At 41.9% G+C, this 28,000-nt stretch overlaps 1 protein-coding gene, 1 long non-coding RNA gene and 1 other non-coding gene across 3 annotated transcripts in view; 1 reads left to right on the forward strand and 2 right to left on the reverse strand.

The window, feature by feature from the left end:
• The window catches only part of RABEP1 (rabaptin, RAB GTPase binding effector protein 1), a 96,728-nt gene extending 91,243 nt beyond the window's left edge, over positions 1 to 5,485 (reverse strand). Inside the window, 1 exon segment of the mRNA XM_070389291.1 lies at positions 5,241 to 5,485. Coding sequence (XP_070245392.1) covers positions 5,241 to 5,274 — 34 coding nt within the window. The 5' untranslated portion in view covers positions 5,275 to 5,485.
• On the forward strand, positions 3,106 to 3,178 carry TRNAE-CUC (transfer RNA glutamic acid (anticodon CUC)). The gene has a single exon. It is a non-coding gene; the product is annotated as a tRNA-Glu (tRNA).
• A 2,981-nt stretch (positions 5,486 to 8,466) lies between the features above and the next one.
• LOC138992078 (uncharacterized) overlaps positions 8,467 to 28,000 on the reverse strand; it is a 119,253-nt gene continuing 99,719 nt past the window's right edge. Inside the window, exons 3-5 of the long non-coding RNA XR_011467927.1 lie at positions 23,871 to 23,956; positions 13,587 to 13,634; positions 8,467 to 9,116 (exon numbers count right to left, since the gene is read on the reverse strand). This is a non-coding gene — a long non-coding RNA (uncharacterized lncRNA). The remainder of the gene's footprint in view (positions 9,117 to 13,586; positions 13,635 to 23,870; positions 23,957 to 28,000) is intronic.

Here is a 28,000-nt window from a genome sequence, read left to right on the forward strand (position 1 = left end):
GTAAGACATACAATTAAAGGATTATTACACAACCCCAGGCTACTGCATGTAGGCACTCTGAAGTAGTTAAGACTGTGAGAGGTTAACCTCAGGGATTTTGTGTTTCAGATCAAGTTTAGTGGTTGGCAGCTTTATCAAGTAATAATAAACCAAATATATGTATTATTGAATAAAATGGTGTTAAAACAACTAGATTTAACACCTTCAGTTCAGTCGCTCAGTCCTATCCGACTTTGCGACCCTATGGACTGCAATGCACCAGGCCTCACTGTCCATCACCAACACCTTGGAAGAAAAATTAAGTTAGAGCCCTATGTCACATCAAATATGAATTCCAGATTCAGGCAGGTTCCCCCAGCAGGCCAGAAAGCAGCTTTCCAGGGAGCTCTGCCCTTCAGAGGACCACAGGTGCACCTACTCCAACCAAGTCTGGATCTCTGGGAGCAGCCTCTTAAAGATGTGTTTCTTCCTTGGGTGCTCTCCCTTAGCCCTAGAGACCACAGCTGATCGCTATCTCTACTATTCCTGTATTCTTCAGGCTTTTCTTTTTCCCTTAAGTAATCTCTTATGTGGGCTTAAATGGTAAAGAATCCGCCTGCAATGCAGGAGACCCCAGTTCGATTCTTGGACTAGGAAGATTTCCTGGAGAAGGAATATCTATTTAGTTAATAATTCTTTATATTAAACTTTATCTGTTAAGTTTAAAAATAAATAAATTTCAGATGATCTATAGTACTAATTACACCTCCCTTGCCTGCCTTAACTCTGTTGCCAATCTAGCAACCAGAGTGATTGGGTTTGGGGTTGTTTTTTTTCTTAAATGTAAGTCAGATCACACCATTCCTCAGCTCAAAACACTGTCAATGATTCCCCACAGTGAAAGTCAATCTTTACAAAATGCTCTAGGGCCCTATAATACCTGTGACCTTTCACCTCTTATTTTACTGCTCACTTCTCCCTTCCTCTCCCACATCCTACCACCCACCCAATAATTTCATTCTAGCCACACTGACCTTCATGCCATCCCTCAAACGTAACAGACACATTCCTTCACTAAGGCATTTGCAAAAATTGACCCCTCTGTCTGGAATACTCTTCCTTCAGATATCCACATATTAGCTCTTCTATCATCTTCAAGTCTTTGGTCAAATGTCACATTCTCAACAAGCTTACTCTGACCACTCTATTTAAAACCAGCCTACCCCGCCTCCTTTTACTCTGCTTCATTTTTTTTCTTTTTCCATAGCACTTATCACCTAACAATCCATATGATTTGCTGATGTTTGTTGTTTAATATCTGTTTCTCCCATGCCAGGGCAGGGCTTTTTATTATCTGTGTGGTCCACTGATATATTCCAAATATCTAGAATTGTGCCTGGCAAGTAGTACACACTCACATTTGTTAACAGTTTTACACTTGTCTGTGGGATTAACTAACAGCCTTCTGCTTCACTACTTAGGAACAAGGACTGGGTTTTTTTCATCATTTTATTTCCTAGAGCTCTGCCTAGACTAGGCACACAAACATTTATTAACTGTAGATTTTTGGGGGGGGTCTATCAGAAGATACAATTTTAAAACAACTGACATTATCCAGGGTTTATAAGAGTGTAGGGGAAATCTACCTTCTCATATATTATTGGCAGGTATGTAAACTGATACTTTTTGAGAGTAAGCTAGCAATAGCTATTAAAATTTAAATCACTCAGAGCTCATGCCCTTTAATTCAGTAGTCTTACAGAAGTACCTGAAAAGTATGTCCAAAAATATCTAGACCAGAACTACTTATAAAATGGAAAAATTGAAAGCAATCTACTTATCTACCAATAAAGATAGAGGCAAATAAATCATGTTTATTTGGTACATGTTATATGACAACATTCTTTAAAAAGAATGAGGCACATCTGTAGCAATCAACTGGAAAGTAGCCCACGATCTAGTAAACAGATCAGGGGGCTCTGGCATCAGATAACCTGGATTTGAATCCTGGCTCCCCTCACTTCCTAGCTAGGCAATTCTAGGCACTTTTTAACTTCTCTGTGCTTCAGTTTCCTCATCAATAAAACAGGAACAATATTATAATAGTATCCACTTCACTAACCTCAAGATTCCCTGAGATAATGCATGCAGTGTCTATAGCGCATTTATAGGCACATTACCATTTACAAGTATATAAGTATAGTTATCATTTACAAGTGAAATAGACAAGTTGCACACCTATGTATGTAAATCATGTCCATTTCAGGGGGAAAAGTCTATGAAATTTATAGAAAAAAGTCAAGTACAGAAGTTTATAGAAACCAGTCAAATTTACAGAAACCAGTCAAGTACTGGTTTCCTCTCAGAGATGAGAGAAGGCATACTTAATAGCCATCCTTTTTTAATGGAAGGAATTTAGAATATAGTGCTTTTAAATAAGAAATGAAGTAAAATCAGAGCAAATGCTTCTAAGAGTTTAACTTAGATTTTAAAATATTACAGTTTGAAATAGTTTACATTATATATACTCTTTGAATTCTCAAGATAAAATAATCAGCTGAAATTTGACTATTAAAGTTACCTTCGCTCTAAATGAGTAAACTAAGGTGCACAATCCAAAAAACAGTTTTTAAAAAACTTACAAAATAAGGACTTGGACTGCAAGGAAATCAAATCAGTCAAACCTAAAGGAAATCAACCATGAATATTCACTGGCAGGACTGATGCTGAAACTCCAATACTTTGGCCACAGCATTCAAAGAGCCGACTCACTGGAAAAGACTCTGATGTCGGGAAAGATTGAGGGTAGAAGGAGAAGGGGACAACAGAGGATGAGATAGTTAGATAGCCTCACTGACTCAATGGACATGAACTTAAGCAAATTCTGGGAGATACTGGAGGACAGAGGAGCCTGGCATGATGCAGTCCAAGCGGTTACAAGAGTTGGACATGACTTAGCGACCAAACAAGAAAATTATTACACTTTAACCTATAGATTTTACACACAAATCAGTTCTTTTTTTAACCTACAATATCTCCATGAAAAATAAAAGATATGTCAAAGAAAGAAAAGAAAACAACATCAACGTAAATTAAAACTGCTTCTAAAATGGGATACCTGAGAATTCCCTGGCAGTCCAGTGGTTAGGACTCTGTGCTCTCACTGCCGAGGGCCTGGGTTCAATCCCTGGCCAGGGAACTAAGATCCTATGAGCCGTGCAGCGCGGTCAAAGAAAAAAATAAAAAGGAATAAAAGCTAGATTAAAGTCAAAAAGCAAAAGTTACCTTTTACTGTCAGTTTAACGCAAAAGAATTCTTCAATGTTTTAATAACAGCAGGGCTAGGAAATTCAAGTGTGCTTAAAACTAAAGTGTTAAGTAGTGGTCTATATTAAGTTCAGCAAAAGAGAAAAATTAAATCCCCCAAGATGAATTTCTAAGAAGACACAGACACAAATCACTCAAATACACCGAATTCTCTCTCCTTTTGTTAACAGTAGCTGTGGCTGCTCATTTACTATACTAATTGAAAAGACTGCAATCCATGCAAACTAAATCTCATCCCATAGTCACAGGATTTGAAAAACAGGGAATAAACAGGGAAAAAACAGGGAATAAATCATGATTTCTTGAAGCTAATTTTTCCTAGCCTCTTTCAAGTGCTTAGTCACTTCTCCCTATTTACAAGGAAGACCATTTCACATCTAGAAAGAGGGAGGGAATTTTGATTCCGGACTGTCATGTCACCTGAGCCGCCCTAGACGTTTGTTTCCATGCAACTCAAGAGAAGGCAGCCGCCAGCTAAGCATACCTACCACTCCAGATCAGAACCAGAAGCCAGTGGGGCTCCCTCGACTCTGCCTCTGTCTGCAATAACAAAGAGGTGTTTGTAGAAGCGCAACGTTTTCTTCCCTGACACCACATGCAAAAGGTGAGGATTAAAAGGTAGCCTGAAAACTCGTTTCCTCCAACAGTCCACCAGAGAATGCCTCCCATCTACTGAAACAGAAACAGCATCCAGAGTTTCAGGCAACTCCAGGTGTGTGGGTGCTAGACATCTCTCCTCAGGCAGCTAAAACCTAAACCTAGAGGCAAACAGGCTTTAGAGTACACTCCAAGAAAGAAGTTAGCATTAAAATCTGGTAACATTGTTTCACGTTCCTCAAAGGCGATCAAAGAATCAGGTTTCCGTGAAATATTATCTTAAGAGACAACCCTAGGCAAAGGCAAGTTTTTAAGCACCAACTATGTGCCAGTTGCCAAATCCCAACATTCCACTCACACTTAAAGGTGCTAAGCACACACGCTGATTATAGAAATACACCTGAAAGAACTCTCACTCCCAGATACAACAGTACCTTGCCAAGGACCAGGCACAAAACAGTAACACCTGGAACCATGTGGTCACTCTCTGAAGCAGGGCTTAGCCAACTTCCCAGAGGTCGGGAAGGCCTGACAACCACCTGGGACTATTTAGGATAGGGCTCTTTCTCCTTCCATGGATGGAAGTGCTATAAAAGACACGTTTTTGCCTCGACTTCAGCATTCCCAAATACCGCCTTAATACTAATCACTTTATGTAAAGTCACGTTACCTCCCTTATAGACAAAAAATAAAGGCACGAATGAATCTCTTCTCATGAGAACACTCAAGTTCAAAGAGGCTAAGAAAACTGCATAGTGCTTGTTGGTGAAGGCTCCAGGTGCTTTAGACGCCCAGGCCCCAGCACTTAACCATTAAGCCAAGACGCCTCTCAAGGAACCCTACTAAAACCAGTTTCTGATCCGAGCCAGTTAAGTTTCATGCCACAAAACTGAGCTCAAAGCGTTCAGTGACATGGACGGAGGCGGGGCGTGGGGAGGGCACATCACCACTACCTAAGCAATTTCTTTTTCTTTTAACGAATATAGCACATGTTCCTGATTTCCATCCTCCTCACGGGCAGAACCCACGTGCCGGTCCCACCGCTACCCAGAGCAGCTCCCTCTCAACGCTCCCCAGCTCACCCGCACCCCCTCACTCCGCCCCCACCCCAGCCACGGCCACAACGCCGGCACCTCCCGCCCCCTTGCCAGAGACGGCCGTCCGGGCCCTCGCACCGCCCTCGCGTGCAGCCAGCGCCGGACCCCGCGCGCTCCCGCCTCCGCCCGGCGGGGTCACCTCCGGGGCCTATGCGCGCCCTTCCCGCCACCCGCAGGTCCCCTCGCGACGCCGGCGCCGGGCAGGCCGCGCCCGCCGCGCCTGCCATGGTGGGCGCCTCACCGTCAGGCTGAGGAGCCGGGCCCGGCTGCGCCATGGCCGGGCGGCCGGCCTCGGAGAGCAGGGATGGGCGGGGAAGCGGCGTCCCGGGCTCCCACGGGCTCAGCTGGCGGAGGAGGCGTCGACCGAGCCGCCGCCGCCGCCGCCCAGGGAGGAACCGCTAAGGCTGAAGCCGCCGGCGCCGCCACAGCCGCGGGCAGAGACGGACCCGAGCGCCGACCTCCGCCTCCTCATCCTGACAGCGGGAAATAAGCAGTGCGCAGGCGCGGGGGGATGGGGCGGCACGTGACGTCGCCCTGAGGGGAGGGGAGGGGCTTCGCGAAGGGAGGGGCACGCAGCGCGAGGCGGAGGCTGGAGGAAGGGCGGGGGGCGTGGTGGGGGAGGAGGCGGCTGAATAGATGAGGAGGGGGAGGGGGAACGGGAGGAGAGCTGCGGCGGGAAAGGCCAGGCCTTGTTCAGGGGAAGCTCCCAGCCATCCGCCCCAGAATAGAGGCGAGGAAAAAATAAATACAAAAAGAAGGGCAAGAGAGGAGGCTAGATCATGAAATTAGTGGAAATCCAGCCTCTACCTCTTCTAGCTGTGTGACCTTGGGCGAGTCACTTAACCTCTTTAAACCTCACAGCCTTTGCCTGTATAATGGCTACTAAAAGTTTAAATGAAGTGTGCGGAACTGTTTCTTAGGTACTTTCCATCACGCACCTATGTGCGCTATGACTTTTCAGTGCCACGCATCATGAGAGGTGATGGGGATACAGCCAGACACAGTTCTTGCACCCACGAGGGGAGAGGGAGAAGATGGTAGGCAGACAATATCGCCCTTACACCTGGGCATAGGTACACACATTAGAGGTGCACCTCTGCCCTAGCTCTGAGCGCATTCCTTACATAATGTCCAGGGACCATGCCCACCTGGCGTCTGTGCTTCTCTTTCAGGACCAAGTTCTTGGAACTTGTGACCCCTGAATTCCCTCCCCAAATGACTGGGGCTCTTCTCCAGGCCATGTTCTCTAAGGTAGAGTCTGGGGACCCCTAGAAGTGGCTAAGGGGCAGCTGTGCTTGGGGGAGGGGCATGTCACTCAGACATTTGAGCTTCTGTGTACACAGATGCCTGGAGAAGGCAATACCTGGAAAATCCCATGGACATGGACGGAGGTGCCTGGTGGGCTACAGTCCATGGGGTTGCTAAGAGTCGGACACGACTGAGCGACTTCACTTTCACTTTTCACTTTCATGCATTGGAAAAGGAAATGGCAACCCACTCCAGTGTTCTTGCCTGGAGAATCCCAGGGACAGAGGAGCCTGGTGGGCTGCCATCTATGGGGTCGCACAGAGTCGGACATGACTGACGCAAGACTTAGCAGCAGCAGCAGTACACAGATGCCTAGTGCAGGACAGAGATGGAAAAAGAGGGCAGGTGGGCCGTGGCAAGTGCTCCCACCACCACCTCAGTTAAGCACATAAATCTGAGGAGTCCGTGGATCCTAAATTTGAACCTGGTCTTCCATGGCATTAAAGATGTATATTTGTCGAAATAGAATAGAGCATGTGAACAGTTGGAGTGATTTATAATTTTAAATAATTTAGGTAGACATGTTGCATCAGTTTGTACTTTTGCCCCAAATTCTGCTAACATTAGAGAAGGGCCTATATACAGACTTGAGTCTTTTGAGCAGTTAGTATCTTCGAATGACTGGTATGCCTTTGAGAGAGCAAGCAGAGTGGCTTCCCCAATCCCCCGTTAAATGACTCTCCTGCAGATCCATGCTGGACATGAAGACCTTTGTCCAGGATAAGACAGCCCAGTGCAGCTTCTCTCTGGTGATGACTAATTCAAGGCAGGGACCATAAAGATAGCAGATGCTGATACCCTCTACAGAAGGAACTCTTCTAGTGAGTAAGAGGTATGTTTATTGCCATTGATAATCTGGGCCTTGAAGCCAGGCCCCCAAGGTCAAGGTCGCTGAAAAAGGATTAGACTGCTGATCTAAACACATAGAGCACCCCACACAAAGGAGGTGGTTGAAAAAGCAATTTGGAAATCACATTAGGAGCATGCATGGGTTATGTACATTTTCATATTTTTAGGTAAATCCTAACACCCAGCAATTCCACCCCCAGGCATACATTTTAAAGAAAACTAGTGTATGCTCAAAGCCTTTGTTAACTTGTAAAGACATGATTCTTATATTTTGAAAGAAATTGGGAGATAAGATTTAAACACATGTAATAATTACTTATCAATTACATTGCACATGTGCCAGAGTAGATACAGAATATCTAAGGTGACATAGCTTATAATAAAATAAATAAAAGCCCAAGAATTCATCAACAGAATAGCTATTTTAAAATATTCATAAGATGGAATACTCTACAGCAATAATAATGAACAAACAACAGCTACATAGTCAATATAGATGAATTGCACAAACATAATTCTGAAAGAAGTTCTAGAATAATACATACAGAGTGAGTCCATTTATATAAAATTTCAAAACAGGCAAAACTAAACCTCATCCATACAAAGTTGGTAAACTGTAAAGATGGGAAGAGAAGGACTTTCACAGAAGTCATGACAGTGTTTCCTGAACCAGGAAGGGAAGGACACGGGATGAAGGATGGTGTCTAAAAGCCCACCTTCTACGGTGCTGGCAATGTGATATTCCTTAAACTGGGTTCACCTAAACTAATTATAAATCTGGGAAGGTGATGTTCAGATGAGAAAGACTTAGGAGTATTTGCCAAATACAAGCTTAAAATGAGCCAACTTGATGCAACTGCTAGAAAGTATTGATTCTGTGCTTCATGAACAGAGTCACAGAGACTCTTGGTAGAATTCACAATTGGGAAAAAAAAAAAAAATAGAGTCACAGTGTGTAAATCACAGGAGGTGATGCCTGTTCTGCACTTTGCCCTGATTAGGTCACATCAGCAGTGCTGACTATGTTTGTTCTGCACACCATTGTTTGCAAGGGGACACTAACCAGCTGGAGTGGGTGGAGTCCCAGGGAATGAAGAATCTGAAAATTATTTCCTGATGGAAATAGCAGGCAAAAGTACTCTAGTGGGGGAGAGGTGGGCAGTGACTTGAGCTGTGAAGGCTGTCTTCAAATTGTGGAAGTCAATGTGTACAAGCATGCTGCATGCCCAGAAACTGCAGCAAGACAGGCTTCAACCCAACCTGAAGAACTTTTTCTCAGAGCTAACTAGAGAGAGAAGGGGCTACTTTTCAGGGAAGGAGTCCCTGTCATTGTAAGTGTGCAAGTAGAGCTGTCTAGCAGCTGGTCAGAGATGATTACAGGAGGATTCCTACTACATTGGTGGGATTAGACTAGACCATCTTTACAGTCCTTTTCAGCCTCAAGGTTCTGCAATACTAAAGGCAATAAGTTTGCTGCATTTAAAAGTTTTCTAGGTTTCCCTGGTTGCTCAGTGGTAAAGAATTCACCTCCCAATGCAGGAGATGCAGGTTTGAGCCCTGGATCAGAAGATCCTCTGGAGAAGGAAATGGCAACCCATTCCAGCATTCTTGCCTGAAAAATCCCCCTGAAGGGGGGACAGTCCATGGGGTCACAAAGAGTCGGATGCAACTGAGCATACATGCAGTTTCTCATGTATTACTTTACTTCTCACAGCATTCCAGAAGGTATACAGTAGACACAAAGCAGATAAACCAAACTTTGCTGGATAAATCCCATGTCAAAATTCTCCGAATTTTCCATGTCAAAATTCTCCGAATTTTCCATGTCAGAGTCCTCCGGTTTCTGCAAGTACGGTTTCTGCAAGTACAGGTACGGCTCTGAGACGAGGTGTCCCAACTTGGCAACCAGCTGACAGTACTCAGAAGTGTTGGGGTTCTCTCTCTCTAGGATCCAGATTCTCTAGGGCAGGAAGGAACCAAAGAGTAGGCTTATGACACCATACTTCTCTCATCTTCAATAAAGGCAACTTCTGTGCAGGATGGAAGTGTTTCACATGTATGCTTTCCCCTTGTAAGTTTTCTGTAAACCATCCACATCAATGCTATTTGATCACCTTTCACCTGCTTCTCACTTCTCATTGGATTACAAACCATAATTCTAACCATTATTAATAATAACACCACTTAGCTGAGCACCTGCTACTATATGCTAGAGATATTACCTGGTAACAGCTCTTAGGAGTAGATTCTATTATCCCAGAACTCAGAGAGGTTAAATGACTTGTCCATGTCACACAGTAAACGGAAGAACTAGAATTCAAATCCAAATCTGTCTCACCCCAGAGTATATGCTTTTTGCTGTCAGTGCTGACTAACCATGTCTATCAGGTATCAGCAAATACCCCAACACTTCAGTGCCATTATCAACTGAATTCGTGTTTAGAAGTTTAAATGGTATCTCCGAAAGTTACCCTTCTTTTTAAAATAATTTTATTTATTTACTTATTTTTGACTGTGCTGGGTCTTCCTTGCTGTGCAGGCTTCTCTAGTTGCAGTGAACGGGAGCTAGTCTCTAGCTGCGGTGCACGAGCTCTAGGTGTGCGGGCTTCAGTAACTGAAACCCATGAGTCCAGTAGTTGCAGCTCCTGGGCTCTAGAAATAGTTGTGATGGATGGCCTTATTTGCTCCGAGGCACATGGTATCTTCCTGAATCAGGGATCAAACCCATGTCTCTTGCATTGACAGGTGGATTCTTTACCACTGAGCCACCAGGGAAGCCCAAGTTACACTTCTTTTAATTACTTGTTTATTTTTTCAGATTATTTGGCTAAAATTCTAGTTTTAATTTTTTAAATATATAGAGAAAGCAAAAATACTTCCTCAACCTCTCCTCCCCCCAATACACACACAATCCCATACCTCTCTCCAGGGCAAACTACTGTTGTTACCAGCTTTGTATGAATCCTTTCAGACACTTTTTTATGCATCTATGAACATGCTGAAACACGTGCCTCTGTTTTATCTTCCTCACATAGATAAGATCATATTGTACATTTACTCTGAACTTGTGTTTTTCCTCAACGGTATGGTCAATGCCTATGGCTTTACTTCATTCTTTTTAACTCTCTTGTAGTTTTCCATCTTGGTAAATGGTTAGGTTACTGACACTTTTTCATTACTTACAAGCAACGCTGCAAGGAACATGCATACCTATCTAGGCACTTATATGAGTGATTTTTCAGAAGATTTATCTACCCCCTTAGAATTACTAGATCAAAAATCATGAACACTTTTTCATTTAATGAATGTTAACAAAAAGTATCACATCAATAATATAACAACAGTGGGGTCGCTGAGGGTCGGACGCGACTGAGTGACTTCGCTTTCACTTTTCACTTTCATGCATTGGAGAAGGAAATGGCAACCCACTCCAGTGTTCTTGCCTGGAGAATCCCAAGGACGGCAAAGCCTGGTGGGCTGCCGTCTATGGGGTCGCACAGAGTCGGACACGACTGAAGCGACTTAGCAGCAGCAGCAGCATGCACGTATTTGTTTCTGTACCTCCTTACCAATATTGGCTTTTGTCAGTCTTCTTTATGTCTGCTAATCTGATGGACAAAAAAATCTGGTGGACAATAAGCATTTCCCTGAATATCAGTGAGAGTAGAAACCTTTTCATGTTTATTTTTATCTGCTGTTTGCATACAGCAGATAAAAATAAATTTATATAAAGTTATATAAAGTTCATACAATGAACTTTATATAAATGAAACTATTTGTCTTTTATTATTGATTTGTAGGTGTTCCTAGGTATTCTGGATAGTAACTGTTGGTATCTTATATATAGTGTATTTTCTTCTAGTTTGTTATTTGTCTTTTCATTTTAATAACACTAATAGTGTTATTTACTTACAGAAGTTTTACATTTTTTATTTTTAAAAATATTTATTTATTTGGCTGTGCGAGTTCTTAGCTGTGACACTCTGGATCTTCGATCTTTATCACAACATGTAGGATCCTTTTTTTTTTAAGTTGCAGCATGTATGATCTAGTTCCCTGACCAGGGGTCAAACCTGGGCCCCCCTGAATTAGGAGCGCAGAGTCTCAGTCACTGGATCACCAGAGAAATCACAGAAGTTTTACATTTTAATTGTCAGCTTTTATATCTTTTCATAGCTCCTGGATTTTTCATCTTGTCCAAGAAGGCTTTTCTCACTTCCAAATTCATACATGTATTCTCAATAGTTTTCCCAGTATTTCCCCAATATTATAATTTTAGTTTTTCATGTTTGGATTTTTAATCTACTTGGAATTATTTTTCATATGGAATGAGGCAGGGGTGGAAAAGTACATGGCAACCCACTCCAGTATTCTTGCCTGGAGAATCCCATGGACAGAGGAGCCTGGCAGGCTATGGTCCATAGGATCACAGAGAGTCTGACACAACTGAGTGACTTAGCATGCACACACATGTAAAGTAGGGGATCTAACTTAATTTTTTCAGATAAATAGGCAACTGTCCTCAAATCATTCTTTCCCTACTTTAATTGTTGATAAGTTTCTATAAATATATTAATATTTATAATTAATATATTATATTAATATAAATATATTAATATTAAATATACTAGACATTTTTTGTTGCAAGAGGGGGAAAAAGAAACCTCAAATAGGTTTTCAAAAAGATGGAATTTGGTTGCTTATGTAACTGAAATATCCATAGCACCAACTGGTTTGGGAAGAAGCTTCGAATAGAACTAACTAGAGGAATAGAGCGTGAGGCTATTTTGGTGGAGACCTGAATGGAAAGATGGAGGCAGCCATAGGAAGACGTGAAAGGGAAGAATATTCATGCAAAAAAAGGAGAAATGTATAAAAGTTTTACAAATAAAACTAACTTGAAATGTTCAAGAGATAAAAGAAAGCCACAATGAGTGGAGCAGGGCGAATGAAGGCCAGAGGGGTGGGAGACTCCTAGAGAGGTAAGAAGGTCAAATCCTGTCAGAAACTGAAGCCACAAGAACGATTAAATTTTATTCTATTTTATTCCTTCTACTGGGGCTTCCCACATGACACAGTGGTAAAGAATCTGCCTGCCAATGCAGGAGATGCAAGAGACTTGGGGTTAATTCCTGGGTCAGGAAGATCTCCTGGAGTAGGAAATGCAAACCACTCCAATATTCTTGCCTGGAAAATTCCATGGGCAGAGGATCCTGATGGGCTACAGGCCACGGGGCCACAAAGAGTCGGACATGACTGAGTGACTGAGCACACACACATTCCTTCCATTATGGGAGCCACTGGAAAGTTTTAAAGAGAAAAGCTACAGGATTTGACTTACACTTTTTTTTAAAATTATTTATTTATTTATGGCTGTGCTGGATCTTCATTTCTGCGAGGGCTTTTCTCTAGTGGCATGAGTTAGGGTTACTCTTTGTTGCAGTGTGCGGGCTTCTCATTTCAGTGGCTTCTCTTGTTGCTGAGCACAGGCTCTGTGGTGTGGGGCTTCAGAAGCTGCAACGTGTCAGCTCAGCACTTGTGGCTCCCAGGCTCTAGAGCACAGGCTCGGTAGCTATGGCACACGGGCTTAATTGCTCCGAGGCATGTGGGATCTTCCTGGATCAGGGATCAAACCTGTGTCTCCTACATTGGCAGGCAGATTCTTTACCACTGAGCCACTAGGGAAGCTCTAATTTACACTTTCAAAAGAGATCATCCTGGCCACTACTTGGGAATGTGGATTATGAGGGAGGAGAGAGATAAAGATGGAAGTAGGGAGGACAGTTAGGAAGTGCTACCATGTTCAGAAAGACAAATGATGGGGGCTTGGTCCAGAATTATATCAGAGGAGATACAGAAAAATGGGTATTGGGGGTTGAGTTATTTATTTATTGAGGAGAGGATTTGCTGAGGGGGGTAATACAAGGTTCTGTTTTTGCCATAGTACATGTAAGATGTTTCTTGGGTTTCTGAGTGCAAGTGTCAAGTAGATAGTTGAGGGGGAAAAAAAGTAGATGGTTAGATATACAAATTTGGAGCGCAGGCATGGACATATGGTTTAAGAATCACCAGTTTACATGATATTTATAGTCAGTAGCTAAGATATATAAAGAACTCTGTAAAAATCTAGAAAAACAAGACCAAAAGCCTGATAGAAAAAATGGGCAAAAGGACATGGCGGTTCATTAAAAAAGACTAAGTTCTTTACACATATCAACTTCACTCAAAGTAGAATTCAGAATGCAACCACAGAGATACTGTTTATCATTGACTGACAAAAATTCAAGCGATTGACAACCTACCCTTTTAGTGAAGCTGTGTGAGGCAAATACATTGTCTTACATTGCTGTTTAAAGAACAAAATGGAACAAATTCTATGGAGGGAAAATTTGATAATATTTAACAAAACTTTGTGTTCACAGGCATTTACCTCTTGATTCAGTAATCTCTTTTAAAAGAAGTTACCCTGGGGATACATCTGCAAAAAATAAAACAACAAATGCACAAAGTTATTAATTGTGACATTATTTTAATATCAAAACATTAAAAACAAACCAAATGCTACATAGGAAACTTGCTGAATTAAAGATAGTGCAGCTATACAACTGAGTACTACATAGCCATAAAAGAGAATGAAATAGGACTTCCCTGGTGGTTCAGTGGGTAAGACTGCAATACCATTGTAGGGGGTCTGGGTTTGATCTCTGGTCAGAAAACCAGAGCCCATATGTCACAACTAAGACCCAGCACATCCAAATAAAATAAGTAAATAAAAGTATATATTAAAAATAGTCTTTAAAAAGAGAATGAATATTTCTAAGTACTAGTATGAAAAGAATGCCTATATTGTTAAATGGATCAAAAGTATATATTGTATGTTATGTGGTGGGAAGGAGGCTCAAGAGAGAGGGGGATATATGTATACTTATGGCTGACTCACATTGTTGTATGGCAGAAATGAGCACAACATTATAAATCAATCATCCTCCAATTCAAAAAAAAATTTTTTAAGTATATATAGTATGCTACATTTTGTTAAGAAAAAAGTAGGGAAATAAGCCTATACTGTCTATATTTCTTAATTTTTAGTACAGCTCTATTGAGATAGAATTCATATAATGTAAAATTCACCCTTCTAAGGTATACATTTCATGATTTTTAGTATGTTCATGAAGATATGCAGTCATGACCACAATCAATTTTAGAACATTTTTATTAACACCAAAAGAAACCCTTTACTCATTGTAGTCACTCCCTATCCCCCTTTTCCTGCAGTTCAGTTCAGTTCAGTTCAGTCGCTCAGTCGTGTCCGACTCTTTGTGACCCCATGAACCGCAGCACGCCAGGCCTCCCTGTCCATCACCAACTCCCGGAGTCCACCCAAACCCATGTCCATTGAGTCGGTGATGCCATCCAACCATCTCATCCTCTGTCGTCCCCCTCTCCTCCTGCCCTCAATCTTTCCCAGCATCAGGGTCTTTTCAAATGAGTGAGCTCTTCACATCAGGCGGCCAAAGTATTGGAGTTTCAGCTTCAAAATCAGTCCTACCAATGAACACCCAGGACTGATCTCCTTTAGGAAGGACTGGTTGGATCTCCTTGCAGTCCAAGGGACTCTCAAGAGTCTTCTCCAACCCCACACTTCAAAAGCATCAATTCTTTGGCGTTCGGCTTTCTTTATAGTCCAACTCTGACATCCATGCATGACCACTGGAAAAAACCATAGGCTTGACTAGACGGACCTTTGTTGACAAAGTAATGTTTCTGCTTTTTAATATGCTGTCTAGGTTGGTCATAACTTTCCTTCCAAGGAGTAAGTGTCTTTTAATTTCATGGCTTGCAGTCACCATCTGCAGTGATTTTGGAGTCCAGCCACTGTTTCCCCATCTATTTGCCATGAAGTGATGAGACCAGATGCCGTGATCTTAGTTTTCTGAATGTTGAGCTTTAAGCCAACTTTTTCACTCTCCTCTTTCACTTTCATTAATAGGCTCTTTAGTTCCTCTTCACTTTCTGCCATAAGGGTGGTGTCATCTGCATATCTGAGGTTATTGATATTTCTCCTGGCAATCTTGATTCCAGCTTGTGCTTCTTCCAGTTCAGCGTTTCTCATGATGTACTCTGCATGTAAGTTAAATAAGCAGGGTGACAATATACAGCCTTGACGTACTCCTTTTCCTATTTGGAACCAGTCTGTTGTTCCATGTCCAGTTCTAACTGTTGCTTCCTGACCTGCATACAGGTTTCTCAAGAGGCAGGTCAGGTGGTCTGGTATTCCCATCTCTTTCAGAATTTTCCACAGTTTATTGTGATCCACACAGTCAAAGGCATTGGCATAGTCAATAAAGCAGAAATAGATGTTTTTCTGGAACTCTCTTGCTTTTTCTATGATCCAGAGGATGTTGGCAATTTGATCTCTGGTTCCTCTGCCTTTTCTAAAACCAGCTTGAACATCTGGAAGTTCCTGGTTTACGTACTGTTGAAGCCTGGCTTGGAGAATTTTGAGCATTTCTTTACTAGCGTGTGAGATGAGTGCAATTGTGTGGTAGTTTGAGCATTCTTTGGCATTGCCTTTCTTTGGGATTGGAATAAAAACTGACCTTTTCCTGAAGTTATGGATAGCCATTCATCTATTTTCCATGAATATGGACTTATGGACATTTGATATAAAAGTAATCATACAGCATGCTATCTTTTGTTTCTAGCTTTGTTCACTAAGCATAACATTTTCAAGATTCATCCATATTATAGCATGTATCAATATTTGGTTTCTTTTTGTGGCCAAATAATACTGCACTGTATGTATATACTACATTTTGTTTACCCATTCATCAGCTGAGGGATATTTCCATACAACACTTCTGTAATATACATATATAAGTTGTGTGGCCCATGTTTTCATTTCATTTGTCTATCCAACTGTGAGCTGATGGCTCATATGGTCACTCTATCTCTAGAATTTTGAGGAACTACCAAACTGTTTTCCAAAATGGCCACACCGTTTAATAGTTCTGTCAGCAATGAAGGCTCCAAATTCCCTACATCATTGCCAACACTTGCTGGTGTTTTGTGTTTTTTTTTTTTAATTTTAGCTATCCTAGCAAGTATGAAATGATATATCATTCAGGTTTGGAGTACATTTCCCTGAAAGCTAATAATGTTGAACATCTTTTCATATGTTTATTGCTATTCTTTATTTCTCTGTGTGACTTTGAGTCTTTCAGCCTGAAGACTCCCTTTAGTATTGTTTGTAGAACAAGTCTGCCAGCAATGAACTCTGTTGGTCTTTGTTTATATGGGAATGTCTTAATTTCTCCTTCATTTCTGAAGGATAATTTTGCTGGATATGGAAATGATTGTTGACAACCTTTTTCCTTCAGCACTTTAAATATGTCATCCCTCTGCCTTTAGGTCTCTATGGTTTCTGATGAGAAGCCAACTGTTAATGTTATTATTTTATGTTATGTGATGAGTCACTTTTCACTTGCTGTTTTCAAGATTTGCTGTTTGATTTTTGTCTTCAACAGTTTGACACTGATGGAGCTAAGTATGTATCACTTGAGCTTTTCATACGGAATTAGCTGAGCTTCCTGAATGTGCAAATTAATGTTTTTCATCAAATTAAGGAAGCTTTCTGCTATTATTTCTTTAAATATTCTTTTTCTCTCTCATCTCCTTCTCCTTCTGGGACTCCCATTATTCATATGTTAGTATGCTTAACAAGGTGTGTCCCACAGGTCTCTTGGGCTTCCCTGGTGGCTCAGCTGATAAAGAATCCACCTGCAATGGGAGACCCAGGTTCGATACCTGGGCTGGGAAGATCCCCTGGAGAAGGGAGACTCTGTTCATTTTTCTTCATTCAAAAGAAATTCTTTTTGTTTCTCAGACTGTATGATCTCAAATGACCTATTTTCAAGTGTGCTGTTTCTTCCTTCCAGTTCAAATCTTCTGTTTAGCCCCTCTAGTGAATTTTTCATTTCAGATATTATACTTTCGACTCCTAAGTTTTTACTTAGTCCCTTTTTATAATTTCCATTTCTTTATTGATAGTCTCTGTTTGGTACAGCATTGTTCTCATCCTTTAGTGTTTTAGGTATGGTTTCCCTTTTTTTTTTTGGCTGAACCATGCAGTATATGGGATCTTAGTTCCCTAACCAGGGATCAAACCAATGTCCCCTGCATTGGGAGCATGGAGTCTTAACCACCTGACCACCTGACCACCAGGGAAGTCCCAGATATAGTTTCCTATAGTTATTTGGAAAGTCTTTATCTAATAAGTCTAATGTCTGGACTTCCATAGGGACGGCTCCTGTTGACTGATCCTTTTTCCCCCTATATACAGGCCATTCTTTTATGTCCAGACATGAATGATGCCTCATTATGAATCATAATTTTTTTCCTGAAAATATAATGTGGTGGCTCTGGAAATCATACTCCCAGTTTCCCAGGATTTGTTGTTGTTCCAGTTTGTTGTTGACACTGTTTTGGTTAGTGTGTTTAATGATTCTCCTGGGCTAATTCTATGAAGTCTGCATTTTGGGTCTACACAGTCACTGAAGTCTCTACTCAATTATTTTAACAATCAGCTAATAATTAGACAAAGATTCCCAGCCATTGCCGAGGGGCTCTTTGTGTGTATTCGGTCATGACTTCAATGCTCCAGTAGGCAGTTTATAACTCTGCCTTATCCTTAACTTCCTGCTTGTGCAAAGCCTCAGGGCTGGCCAGAAGTGAGAGATTGAGACCTCTCAGATCTTTCTTAGACATATGCACAGCCCTACACAAGCATATGTCCTTCTAAGGTTCTAAGAATAAGTCAGATGTGATCAAAATCCTTTATGGGCATCTCATTCCCCAGATTTCCTTTTCAAGTTTTTGGTCAGCCTCTTGTTAGTCCCAACTGGTATTACCACTTCTGGCAGCAGTGACATTAAACAATTACAACTGACTTTCCCCTGGGGATAGGGCTGTTTGCAATGAGTGAGCTCTGAGTCAGTTCTAATGAAAACAAGCCCTAAGAGTGGAGATTCTTAGAGAGCTACCAGACAGACCAAATAGTGGCAGTTCTCTGAGCTGGGGATTTTGCAGGGAGATTCAAACCTACTCCATCCCCTCCAGGGCCTTCTAGGCTGCTTGTTTTCATAGCTGCTAGCTTCATGTCTACCACAAAGCTAAGGAGAAGGGAAGGAGAATAGAGTAAATTAAAATGTCAGAAAGTTTTTTGTCCTTACTGAGTTTTAGCAGTTTTTCTTGAATAAATCCTTCTTGACTTTTAGCAAGCCTGTGGTTAATTTCCAGAGTTCTGAAAAAGTTGGCTTTGACCTTTTTTGCCTGCATTTTTGTTGCTTTTATGGAAAACTAGATTTTCAGAGACCTTTATTTTGCTATTCTGAAAGTGTTTCTGTATGTATTCATTTTTTCACAAAAGGAAATGATAAACCACAGACTAACAAAAATCACTATTAAGAGAAGTCCTCAAACTATTTGGATATGTTACAGGACAGAGCAAATGCACAAATATATTGATTTTATTGAGAACCAGGGTTCTGACCATGTGAGAAATAATATACAAATATAGAAGGACAAAAATCTAGTAGTATTTGTTGAATTTGAATTAATATTAGAATTTTTAAATGTATATGTTTTTTAAAGAGTTCATGATTTTTTCTCAGTCAACTGAAAGATCTTAGAAGCAATGATACTCTCATAGCAATGAACATATCTAACATCCAGTTCTTGGTTTCTAAACACTATCCCCCTCGGGAATTCCCTGGCAGTCCAGTGGATAAGACTCCATCTTTCCACTGCAGGGAGCATGGGTTCAATCACTGGAACTAAGCGGCAGGAACAGGGGGGTGGCGGGGGGTGGGGTGGGGGGGGAGGAACATTTGGAGAAATTGGAGAAATGAATGATTCCAGGGCAGGGAAAGTAGAATATGAGCCTGGGATGTATTTTGAGCCAGAAAGCAAAGAAGACCAAAAAGGCTGAAGAAAGGGTGAGGGAAGGAAAGAAATAGATGAGAAAGATTAAGAGGTACAAACTTCCAGTTGCAAAGTAAATGGGTGACGGGTATGAAATGTACAGTGGGCGGAAATGTAGTCAATAACCATGAAAAATAAAAATAATAAAACATCTTTTAAAAAAGATTAAAGAAAGCTCAAAGACTAAGTGAGTGAGTGAAGTCGCTCAGTCGTGTCCGACTCTTTGCGACCCCATGGACTGTAGCCTGCCAGGCTCCTCCATCCATGGGAATGTCAAAAGGACACAGGAGACAGCTTGACTTGACTCCCATTGGCCAAATTAGTGGCAATTTGAGCATCAAAATGTGTAACAATGATAATGGTTTATAATATGTTAAATTAACATTTCTGTTAATCTACAGTAAAGTGAAAAAGAAAAGTAGAAACAAAGAGCTCTTCTTTACAGAAGAAACCCAGCTAATAATGACAGAAGGAAAAACAGACTAGAAGAAAACAACCATTCTGCAACCCCTGGTGTACTAATTGGTTCTGGCAATGATTATCAATAGATGGTAAATTATTGGATAAAATATTTGGAGGCAATAGAATATTCACAAGACCTCCAAGCATCACCTCAGAGATTACTCACTAACTACAAAGCAGGAAGTGTAGTTTTTCAGTGGAGAGACCCAACAGTCTCCACTCTAACCAAGTGATCAGACTTAGGGAACACCAAGAGGGATGCTGTGACAGGAGGAGCCTCCTGATGAGATTTACTATAAAGCCCCAAGAGCAACTGTTTAGGTTTCTCACCAAAAAAAATGTCAAATCTGAATCTAATCATAAGTAAGCAATCAGATAACTCTAGCGTAGAGTTTCTCAACCTTAACACCACTGATAATTTGGCTGGTTAATTCTTTATTGTGGGTACTGCTGTGTGCACTGAAGAATGTTTAGACACATCCCTGGTCTCTACCCACTACATTCCAGTAGCACCTTGCTATAGATTGAATGTTTGTGTCCCTCCAAAGTTCATATGTTAATATCTTAATCCCCAAGGTGATAGTATTAGCAGGTGGGACCACTGGAAGGTGATTAGATCATGAGAGCAGAGGCTCATGAATGGGAATAATATCCTTATTAAAGCTATGGTTTTTCCATTAGCCATGTACGGATGTGAGAGTTGGACCATAAAGAAGGCTGAGCATCAAAGAATTGATGCTTTCAAATTGTGGCACTGAAAAGACTCTTGAGAGTCCTTGGAATGCAAGGAGATTAAACCAATCAATCCTACAGGAAATCAACCTTGAATATTCTTTGGAAGGACTGCTGCTGAAGCTGAAGCTCCAATCCTTTGGCCACTTGATGTGAAGAGCCAACTCATTGGAAAAGATCCTAATGCTTGGAAAGAGGCCTTCCCCTGGTGGCTCAGTGGTAAAGAATTCACCTGCCAATCCAGGAGAACAGGAGATGTGGGTTTGATCCCTGTGTCATGAAGATCCTTGGAGGAGGGCATGGCAACCCACTCCAGTATTCTTGCCTGAAGAATTCCATGGTCAGAGGAGCCCATAGGGTTGCAAAGAGTCAGACATGACTGACGCGACTTTGTAGACACGCACACACTCTAGGAAAGAGTGAAGGCAAAAGGAAAAGGGGGCTGTAGAGGATGAAATGGTTAGATAGCATCACCGACTCAATGGATATAGTTTTGAGCAAACTCTAGGAGATAATGAAGGACAGGGCAGCCTGGCACGTTGCAATCCATGGGGTTGCAAAGAGTCGAACACAGCTTAGCAACTGAACACCAAAAACAACAAAAGAGGCCCAAGAAAGCTCCCTCCCTCCTTTCACCATTTGAGATCATAGCAAAAAAGTCCATGAACCAGGAAGTGGGCCTTCACCAGACACTGAATCTTCTGGTGTCTCAATCATGAAATTCCCAGCCTCTAGAACTGTGAAAAATAAAGTTCTATTGTTTACAAATGACCCAGGCTATGTTATTTTGTTATAGCAGTCCAAAGGGATTAAGACACACCTTTCAAGTTGTGACAACCAAAAATGGCTTCAAACATTGCCAAATTTACCCTGGAGGTAAAAAAAAAACATCACCCTAGTTGAGAAATATCGATCTAGAATGCATTCTATAAGAGACAGCTCTTCCAAAAATCATCATTGGTGGGAAGGAGGGGGATGGCAGGGGAAGGGGTCATCTGTTCTATACTAAAAGAGACTAGAGATATTAATGACCACATGTAACAGATACATTTTGATTGGATCTTGGATTTAAAGAAAAAAATATCTATAGAAGTCATATATTAGAAATTTGGAGAAATTTAAATATGCACAGCATATTAGGTGACATTAATTTATTCTTTGTTTTAGATGTCATAATAGTACTATAGCTACTTAGGAAGATCTTTATTCCAATCTTGGGGTATATACATGCAAAAATATTTAAGGGAGAAGTATTACTTTGATTGAAACTTGCTTGTAAATGGTTCAGCAAAAAATTAAGTGAGTGGGACAGAGGGAGAAAGGAAGGTGAGAGGAAGACAGAGTTCACACACAGATGTTAGTGAAATGTTAGCAACTGATAGACTTCATGGAAGAGTTCAGAGTTACTATTCTTCCAACTTTTAATTAAGCTTGAAATTTTTCAAAATAACAATTTAAGTGGAAAATGATAAAATTCATGGAGGAATAAAAAAATAGGTTCAGGCAAAAACTGAAAGGCTTCATCTCATTAGTATCATTTCATGCTGCAGTTTTCATCCATTTATGTCCAGTTGGGTCTTTTTAAACATCTTTGGTCTTTATTTAAAATGTGCAACATTTACTCCAGCTTCTTAAACTTAGGGAATATAGCTGCTGCTGCTGCTTCTGCTGCTAAGTTGCTTCAGTCGTGTCCGACTCTGTGCGACCCCATGGACTGAAGCCCACCAGGCTCCTCTGTCCATGGGATTTTCCAGGCAAGAGTACTAGAGTGGGGTGCCATTGCCTTCTCCAAGCTACATAATACTAATTTTTTCTCTACTTTTTATAGATCATAATATCTTGCCTATTTGCATGTTGATAATTTTTTTATTGGACATTATTAAGTTTATCTTGTTGGATGCTATATATGTTTGAATTCCTATAAATATTCTTGAGCTTTAAAAAAAAAGGTAAAGAGGCTGGAAAAATCACTGAGGGAAAGAATTAGATGGAGGATAGGCGACTCCTAAGGAGAGGAATTCTGGGCAAACAAAGTCAGTTGAGAAAGAGGGGAAAAACCAGTGTGAAGTCCTGGAAGCTCAAGAAGAAAGCATTTCAAAAAAGACAGTGTTCAACACTATCACATGCGCTTTGAAGTTCAATAAGAGGACAACAGAAAAATCCACAAACAAACATGGGCTTTGACCCAAGAAGTAGGTCATTGGTGACCTTGATATTAATAAAATAGTGAGGACAAGAGCCTGACTGAAGTTGTTTGTGGAAAAATTGGATTTGAGGAAGAATGAGAACAAAGATAGACAATTCTGATGCTGAGGTTTGTTGGGGACGTGGGCTTGGAGCAGGTTTTGGTTTTGTTTAGAAAGCATGATTTTGAAGATAGGGGATGTGAACACATGTTTCCATGCCAGTAGGGATGATCTTCTAAACTGAAAAGGGGTGCAGGAGGGAAGGAGCTGAGTAGGTGAGAGAGGGTAGGATCCAGAGGACAAGGAGGATGGGTTGGGTTGGTGGGAAGAGATAGTGAAAGTGAAAGTGAAAGGTGCTGAGTTGTGTCCGACTCTTTGCGATCCCATGGACTGTACAGTTCATGGAATTCTCCAGGCCAGAATACTGGAGGCCTTTTCCTTCTCCAGTGGATCTTCCCAACCCAGGGATCGAACCCAGGTCTCCCACATTGCAGGCAGATTCTTTACCAGCTGAGCCACCAGGGAAGCCCAAGAATACTGGACTGGGTAGCCTATCCCTTCTCCAGCAGATCTTCTGACCCAGGAATCAAACCAGGGTTTCCTGCATTGCAGGCAGATTCTTTACCAACTGAGCTATCAAGGAAGCCGGATAGAGCTCCTCTAATGTGTCTGTCTTCCCAAGGGATCACTAAAAAGAGACACAATTAGGCTGAGGAGGAGATGCTACAGATTTGAGAGAAACATGAGATAGTGTATCGAAAGCAGAAAAATGAAGGTGCTAGGAAATTGAAGCAGAATAGTGTGGCAGTATTGCAAACTCGCCCATGGTCACACATCAAAAGTGAGTTCAATCAGTATAAGAAGATGATGTTCTCACGACGTGCAAAGAGTAGAGCTGAAGTTATCCAGTTATGATGAGTTTATATTTTTAAATGACTGCTCAGGGACTTCCTTGGTGGCCCAATGGTAAAAAATCTGCCTGCCAGTTCAGAGGACATGGGTTCAGTCCCTGATCCAGGAAGATTCCACATGCCACGGGGCAACTAAGCCTGTGCTCTGCAACAAAAGAAGCCATTGCAACAAGAAGCCCATGCACCAAAACTAGAGAGTAGCCTCCACTTGCCGCAACTAGAGAAAGCCTGTGGGCAGCAACAAAGACCCAGCTCAGTCACAAATAAATAAATAATTTTATTGTTAAAAACAGATAAATAAATGGCTTCTAAGAATCTGAGCCCCTTTCCTATATCAGAACCCCATTCCTACATTTGGAAGCCCTCTCCCCACCTTAACAGTCTTGGTGAATGATACAGCCCTCCTCCCAGCATAGAAGCTGAAACTTTCCAGATACTTACTTTCTTAGTCTCCTTTGAGGATGGGCCTGAGCACGTGATCTAGGTACAGCCAATCCAGTGCACTGTCCAGAATATCAAATCAGGAGCTAAAGAATAAATAGAGATGGTGGAGCATCATCACTGACAGTGGTAGAGGGGGGTGACAGCCACACCCAGCTTCTGGCATCGGCGGTGGCAACCATACCAGTGGTAGCCTCCAGTTCCCAGTGCCATCAATAATGTCACCGCACAGTTAACGCTCAGACAGCAGCAGAGGTGTCCTCTCCAGACTGGTTGTATGCCATAATTTTGGTTGTGGATCTCAGCACATAACCTCCAACCTGGTTCTCCAGACCTCCCAGCAGCTCTTTGAGCCAATCCACATGTATGCAACCCAAATTACTTCATTTATAAAATGGCACATTAATTATCATAAAACCATTGAGTTAACTTTTGGATTAAGTAAGCAAATTTAATGTTCTATATCAGGTGTATTTTGTGGCCCAAATGAACAAATACAATCTGTCATGATAAATACAGTTTACTGCTTATCTCAAGCCTTGTGGTTAAAGGTTAGATTCCTGTAAGATTAAACAAAAACAAAAAGCCTCTTGTCCTCTAATAGATGACTATCTTATGGAACGTACTTAGTTCCTTCTTTGTCAGTCCCAGTAAATACATTGAAAAGAACTGTTATGATAATGACAAGGAAGCAGGCATGTATAGTTTAATCATAAATTAGATCTTTGTTGACACTTGGCTAGTCCCCAATAGTGTTAACTTTTTCTCTTCCTTCTCTTTCTAAGATGGCAATAACCAGCAAAACACCTGCATTCTCAAATAATTTTGGCAAAAATAATGTTCCTTTTCAGGCTCCCCTCAAACACTCTTGTAACCAATCATTTCTTTTGATTTTATTGTGTTGGCCAAAAAGTTATTTCTGGTTTTTCCATAACATCTTATGGAAAAATCCAAAAAAAACATTTTGACCAACTCAACAACTACTAGCAACTGTACCTTTTGTGTCTTTTTTTTTTTTTTTTGTCTCCTTGCATTGGTTAAAACTCTCACATCATTTTTAAGTAGCAGAGGTGAGATGACTGTGGCTGTTTTTTCAGTCATGCAGGGGACCAATGTAAATCAATTCTCCAGCATAGCTGTAACTCTAGACTTTGGGAGGGGGTAACATGGGAATCTGATGTGTATGCCTCAGTCCAGAAACCATCCCCCCAAGCCCGCACAGCAGGAGGTGAGCACCCAGCAAAACTGAAACCACCCCCAACTCTACCCCATGGAAAAACTGTCTTCCACAAAACCAGTCCCTGATGCCAAAATGGTTGGGGACTGCTGCATTAATCCATTCACTCATCCATCCATCCAATATGGAAAGAGTGACTGCAAGTGAAAGTGTTAGTTGCTCAGTTGTATCCGACCCTTTGTGACCCCATGCGACCCCATGGACTATATAGCCCAACAGGCTTCTCTGTCCATGGGATTCTCCAGACAAAAATACTGGAGTGGGTTGCCATTTCCTTCTCCAGATGATCATCCCGACCCAGGGATCAAACCCAGGTCTCTTGCACTGCAGGCAGATTCTTTACCATTTGAGCTACCAAGGAAGCCCCAGAGAGTGACTGCTACCCACCAAACTCTGTTTTAGGTACTGAGGATACCCCAGTGAAAGAGACACCGTTCCTGCTCTCACAAAGCTTACTGTCTAGCAGAGCAGACATAATAGATAACAAACAAATAAACTAAAAGGCAATTCCACCAGTGACAAGTGCTTCTTTTAAAAAACAGCATGAGGGGCTCGCCTGGTGGCCAGTGATAAAGAATCCATCTCCCAGTGCAGGAGGCACAGGTTCATCCCTGGTCCCAGAAGATCCCACTGGCCATGGAGCAACTAAGCCCCTGCACCAGCCACTGAGCCAGTGCTCTAGAGCTTGGGAACCACAACTACTGAGCCCAAGTGCCACAATTACTGGAACCTGTGGGCCCTAGAGCCCATGCTCCACAATAAGAGAAGCCACTGAGATGGGAAGCCCGCTTGTGGCAACTAGAATAGCCTCTGCTCGCCATGCTAGAGACCCAGCAGAGCCAAAAATAGATAAACAGATAAAATAAATAAAATTATATATTAAAAAAACAAACAGCATGAGGACACAGTGGCTTCTCTTTCCAGAGATCTGCAAGCTAATCTGAGTGTGACTTTGTATCAAGACTAAAAAGCTTGAAATATATTACACAGGGTAAAGCAACAGTTAGAACTGGACGTGGAACAACAGACTGGTTCCAAATAGGAAAAGGAGTACGTCAAGGCTGTATATTGTCACCCTGTTTATTTAACTTATATGCAGAGTACATCATGAGAAACGCTGGACTGGAAGAAACACAAGCTGGAATCAAGATTGCCAGGAGAAATATCAATAACCTCAGATATGCAGATGACACCACCCTTATGGCAGAAAGTGAAGAGGAACTCAAAAGCCTCTTGATCAAAGTGAAAGTGGAGAGTGAAAAAGTTGGCTTAAAGCTCAACATTCAGAAAATGAAGATCATGGCATCCAGTCCCATCACTTCATGGCAAATAGATGGGGAAACAGTGGAAACAGTGTCAGACTTTATTTTTCTGGGCTCCAAAATCACTGCAGATGGTGACTGCAGCCATGAAATTAAAAGATGCTTACTCCTTGGAAGGAAAGTTATGACCAACCTAGATAGCATATTCAAAAGCAGAGACATTACTTTACCAACAAAGATCCATCTAGTCAAGGCTATGGTTTTTCCTGTGGTCATGTATGGATGTGAGAGTTGGACTGTGAAGAAGGCTGAGCGCCGAAGAATTGATGCTTTTGAACTGTGGTGTTGGAGAAGACTCTTGAGAGTCCCTTGGACTGCAAGGAGATCCAACCAGTCCATTCTGAAGGAGATCAGCCCTGGGATTTCTTTGGAAGGAATGATGCTAAAGCTGAAACTCCAGTACTTTGGCCACATCATGCGAAGAGTTGACTCATTGGAAAAGACTCTGATGCTGGGAGGGATTGGGGGCAAGAGGAGAAGGGGACTACAGAGGATGAGATGGCTGGATGGCATCACTGACTTGATGGACGTGAGTCTCAGTGAACTCCGGGAGTTGGAGATGGACAGGGAGGCCTGGTGTGCTGTGATTCATGGGGTCGCAAAGAGTCGGACACGACTGAGTGACTGATCTGATCTGAGTACATTGTGCAGCTGGGCCCTGGCCTCCTGGTGAGTAGATCAGGTCTCCCAAAGTCCCTCTATCAGGATGCACCAGGTGTCCTGATAGAAGAGGGGGAGGCCCACCCACAGCTGCTGAGGAGCAGGGGGACGGGGGCACGGTGGCACCTGCGGTCTTTGCTTTCAGCCTATTGTGATGTGCTGCAGCTTAAGTGGGCCCAGTGAAACAGGTTTTCTGATGACATTATCCAGTTTGCACTAAACCAACCCTCCAAGAGTGGGCACACGCCTTGCAAAGATGATTGAAGATAAACCAATAAAACCAGTACACGCCCCAAACAAGGAAACAGCAGACCTGACGCCTCTCTTACTCCTGGTAGAAGTCCTTCTACAGCCATGTATGATATGAAAACAATGGTGAACTAGTCAGAGCTGATAAAAATCTGGCAAATGAGCAACAGAACAGGAGACAGAGATTATCAAAAAGAATGTTTGAACTCCATGTTTACATCCACACTAATTAATGCTTTTGACCCTGAGCTTATAGTCAGTTTTGAGAAAATAATAGCAGCAGTGTGAGTAATTATAAATACAGTAAGTAACTAGAATAATCAGTAGCATGTGCTCAAAAATATGTTGTTTAGCTTCCCCCCAGGGAAGCTCTGTTGTCAATAGTAGAATCACCTAAATCTGAAAATCATTTGGTGAGAGCAAATTTCTCAATGGATCCGGGACTACTGTTAATCCGTCAGCGCAATATCGGACCCAAAGTAGGTGCCCCGCACTCCAAAATGTGTTCAAACATATTTGATAGTGGGCAATCAGTATCCTGCCTATAAAATGGGGGTGATCACACCTGCTCTTCCTTGGGCCCCAGTTCTGGTAGCCAGATCAAATTCCACCTCCTTCCTGTCTCAGACTCTCTCCTCTTGCTCTCACCACAAGTACCCAGC

The sequence above is a fragment of the Bos mutus genome, chromosome 19 (genome assembly GCF_027580195.1).
Source record: "Bos mutus isolate GX-2022 chromosome 19, NWIPB_WYAK_1.1, whole genome shotgun sequence".
NCBI lineage: Eukaryota > Metazoa > Chordata > Mammalia > Artiodactyla > Bovidae > Bos > Bos mutus.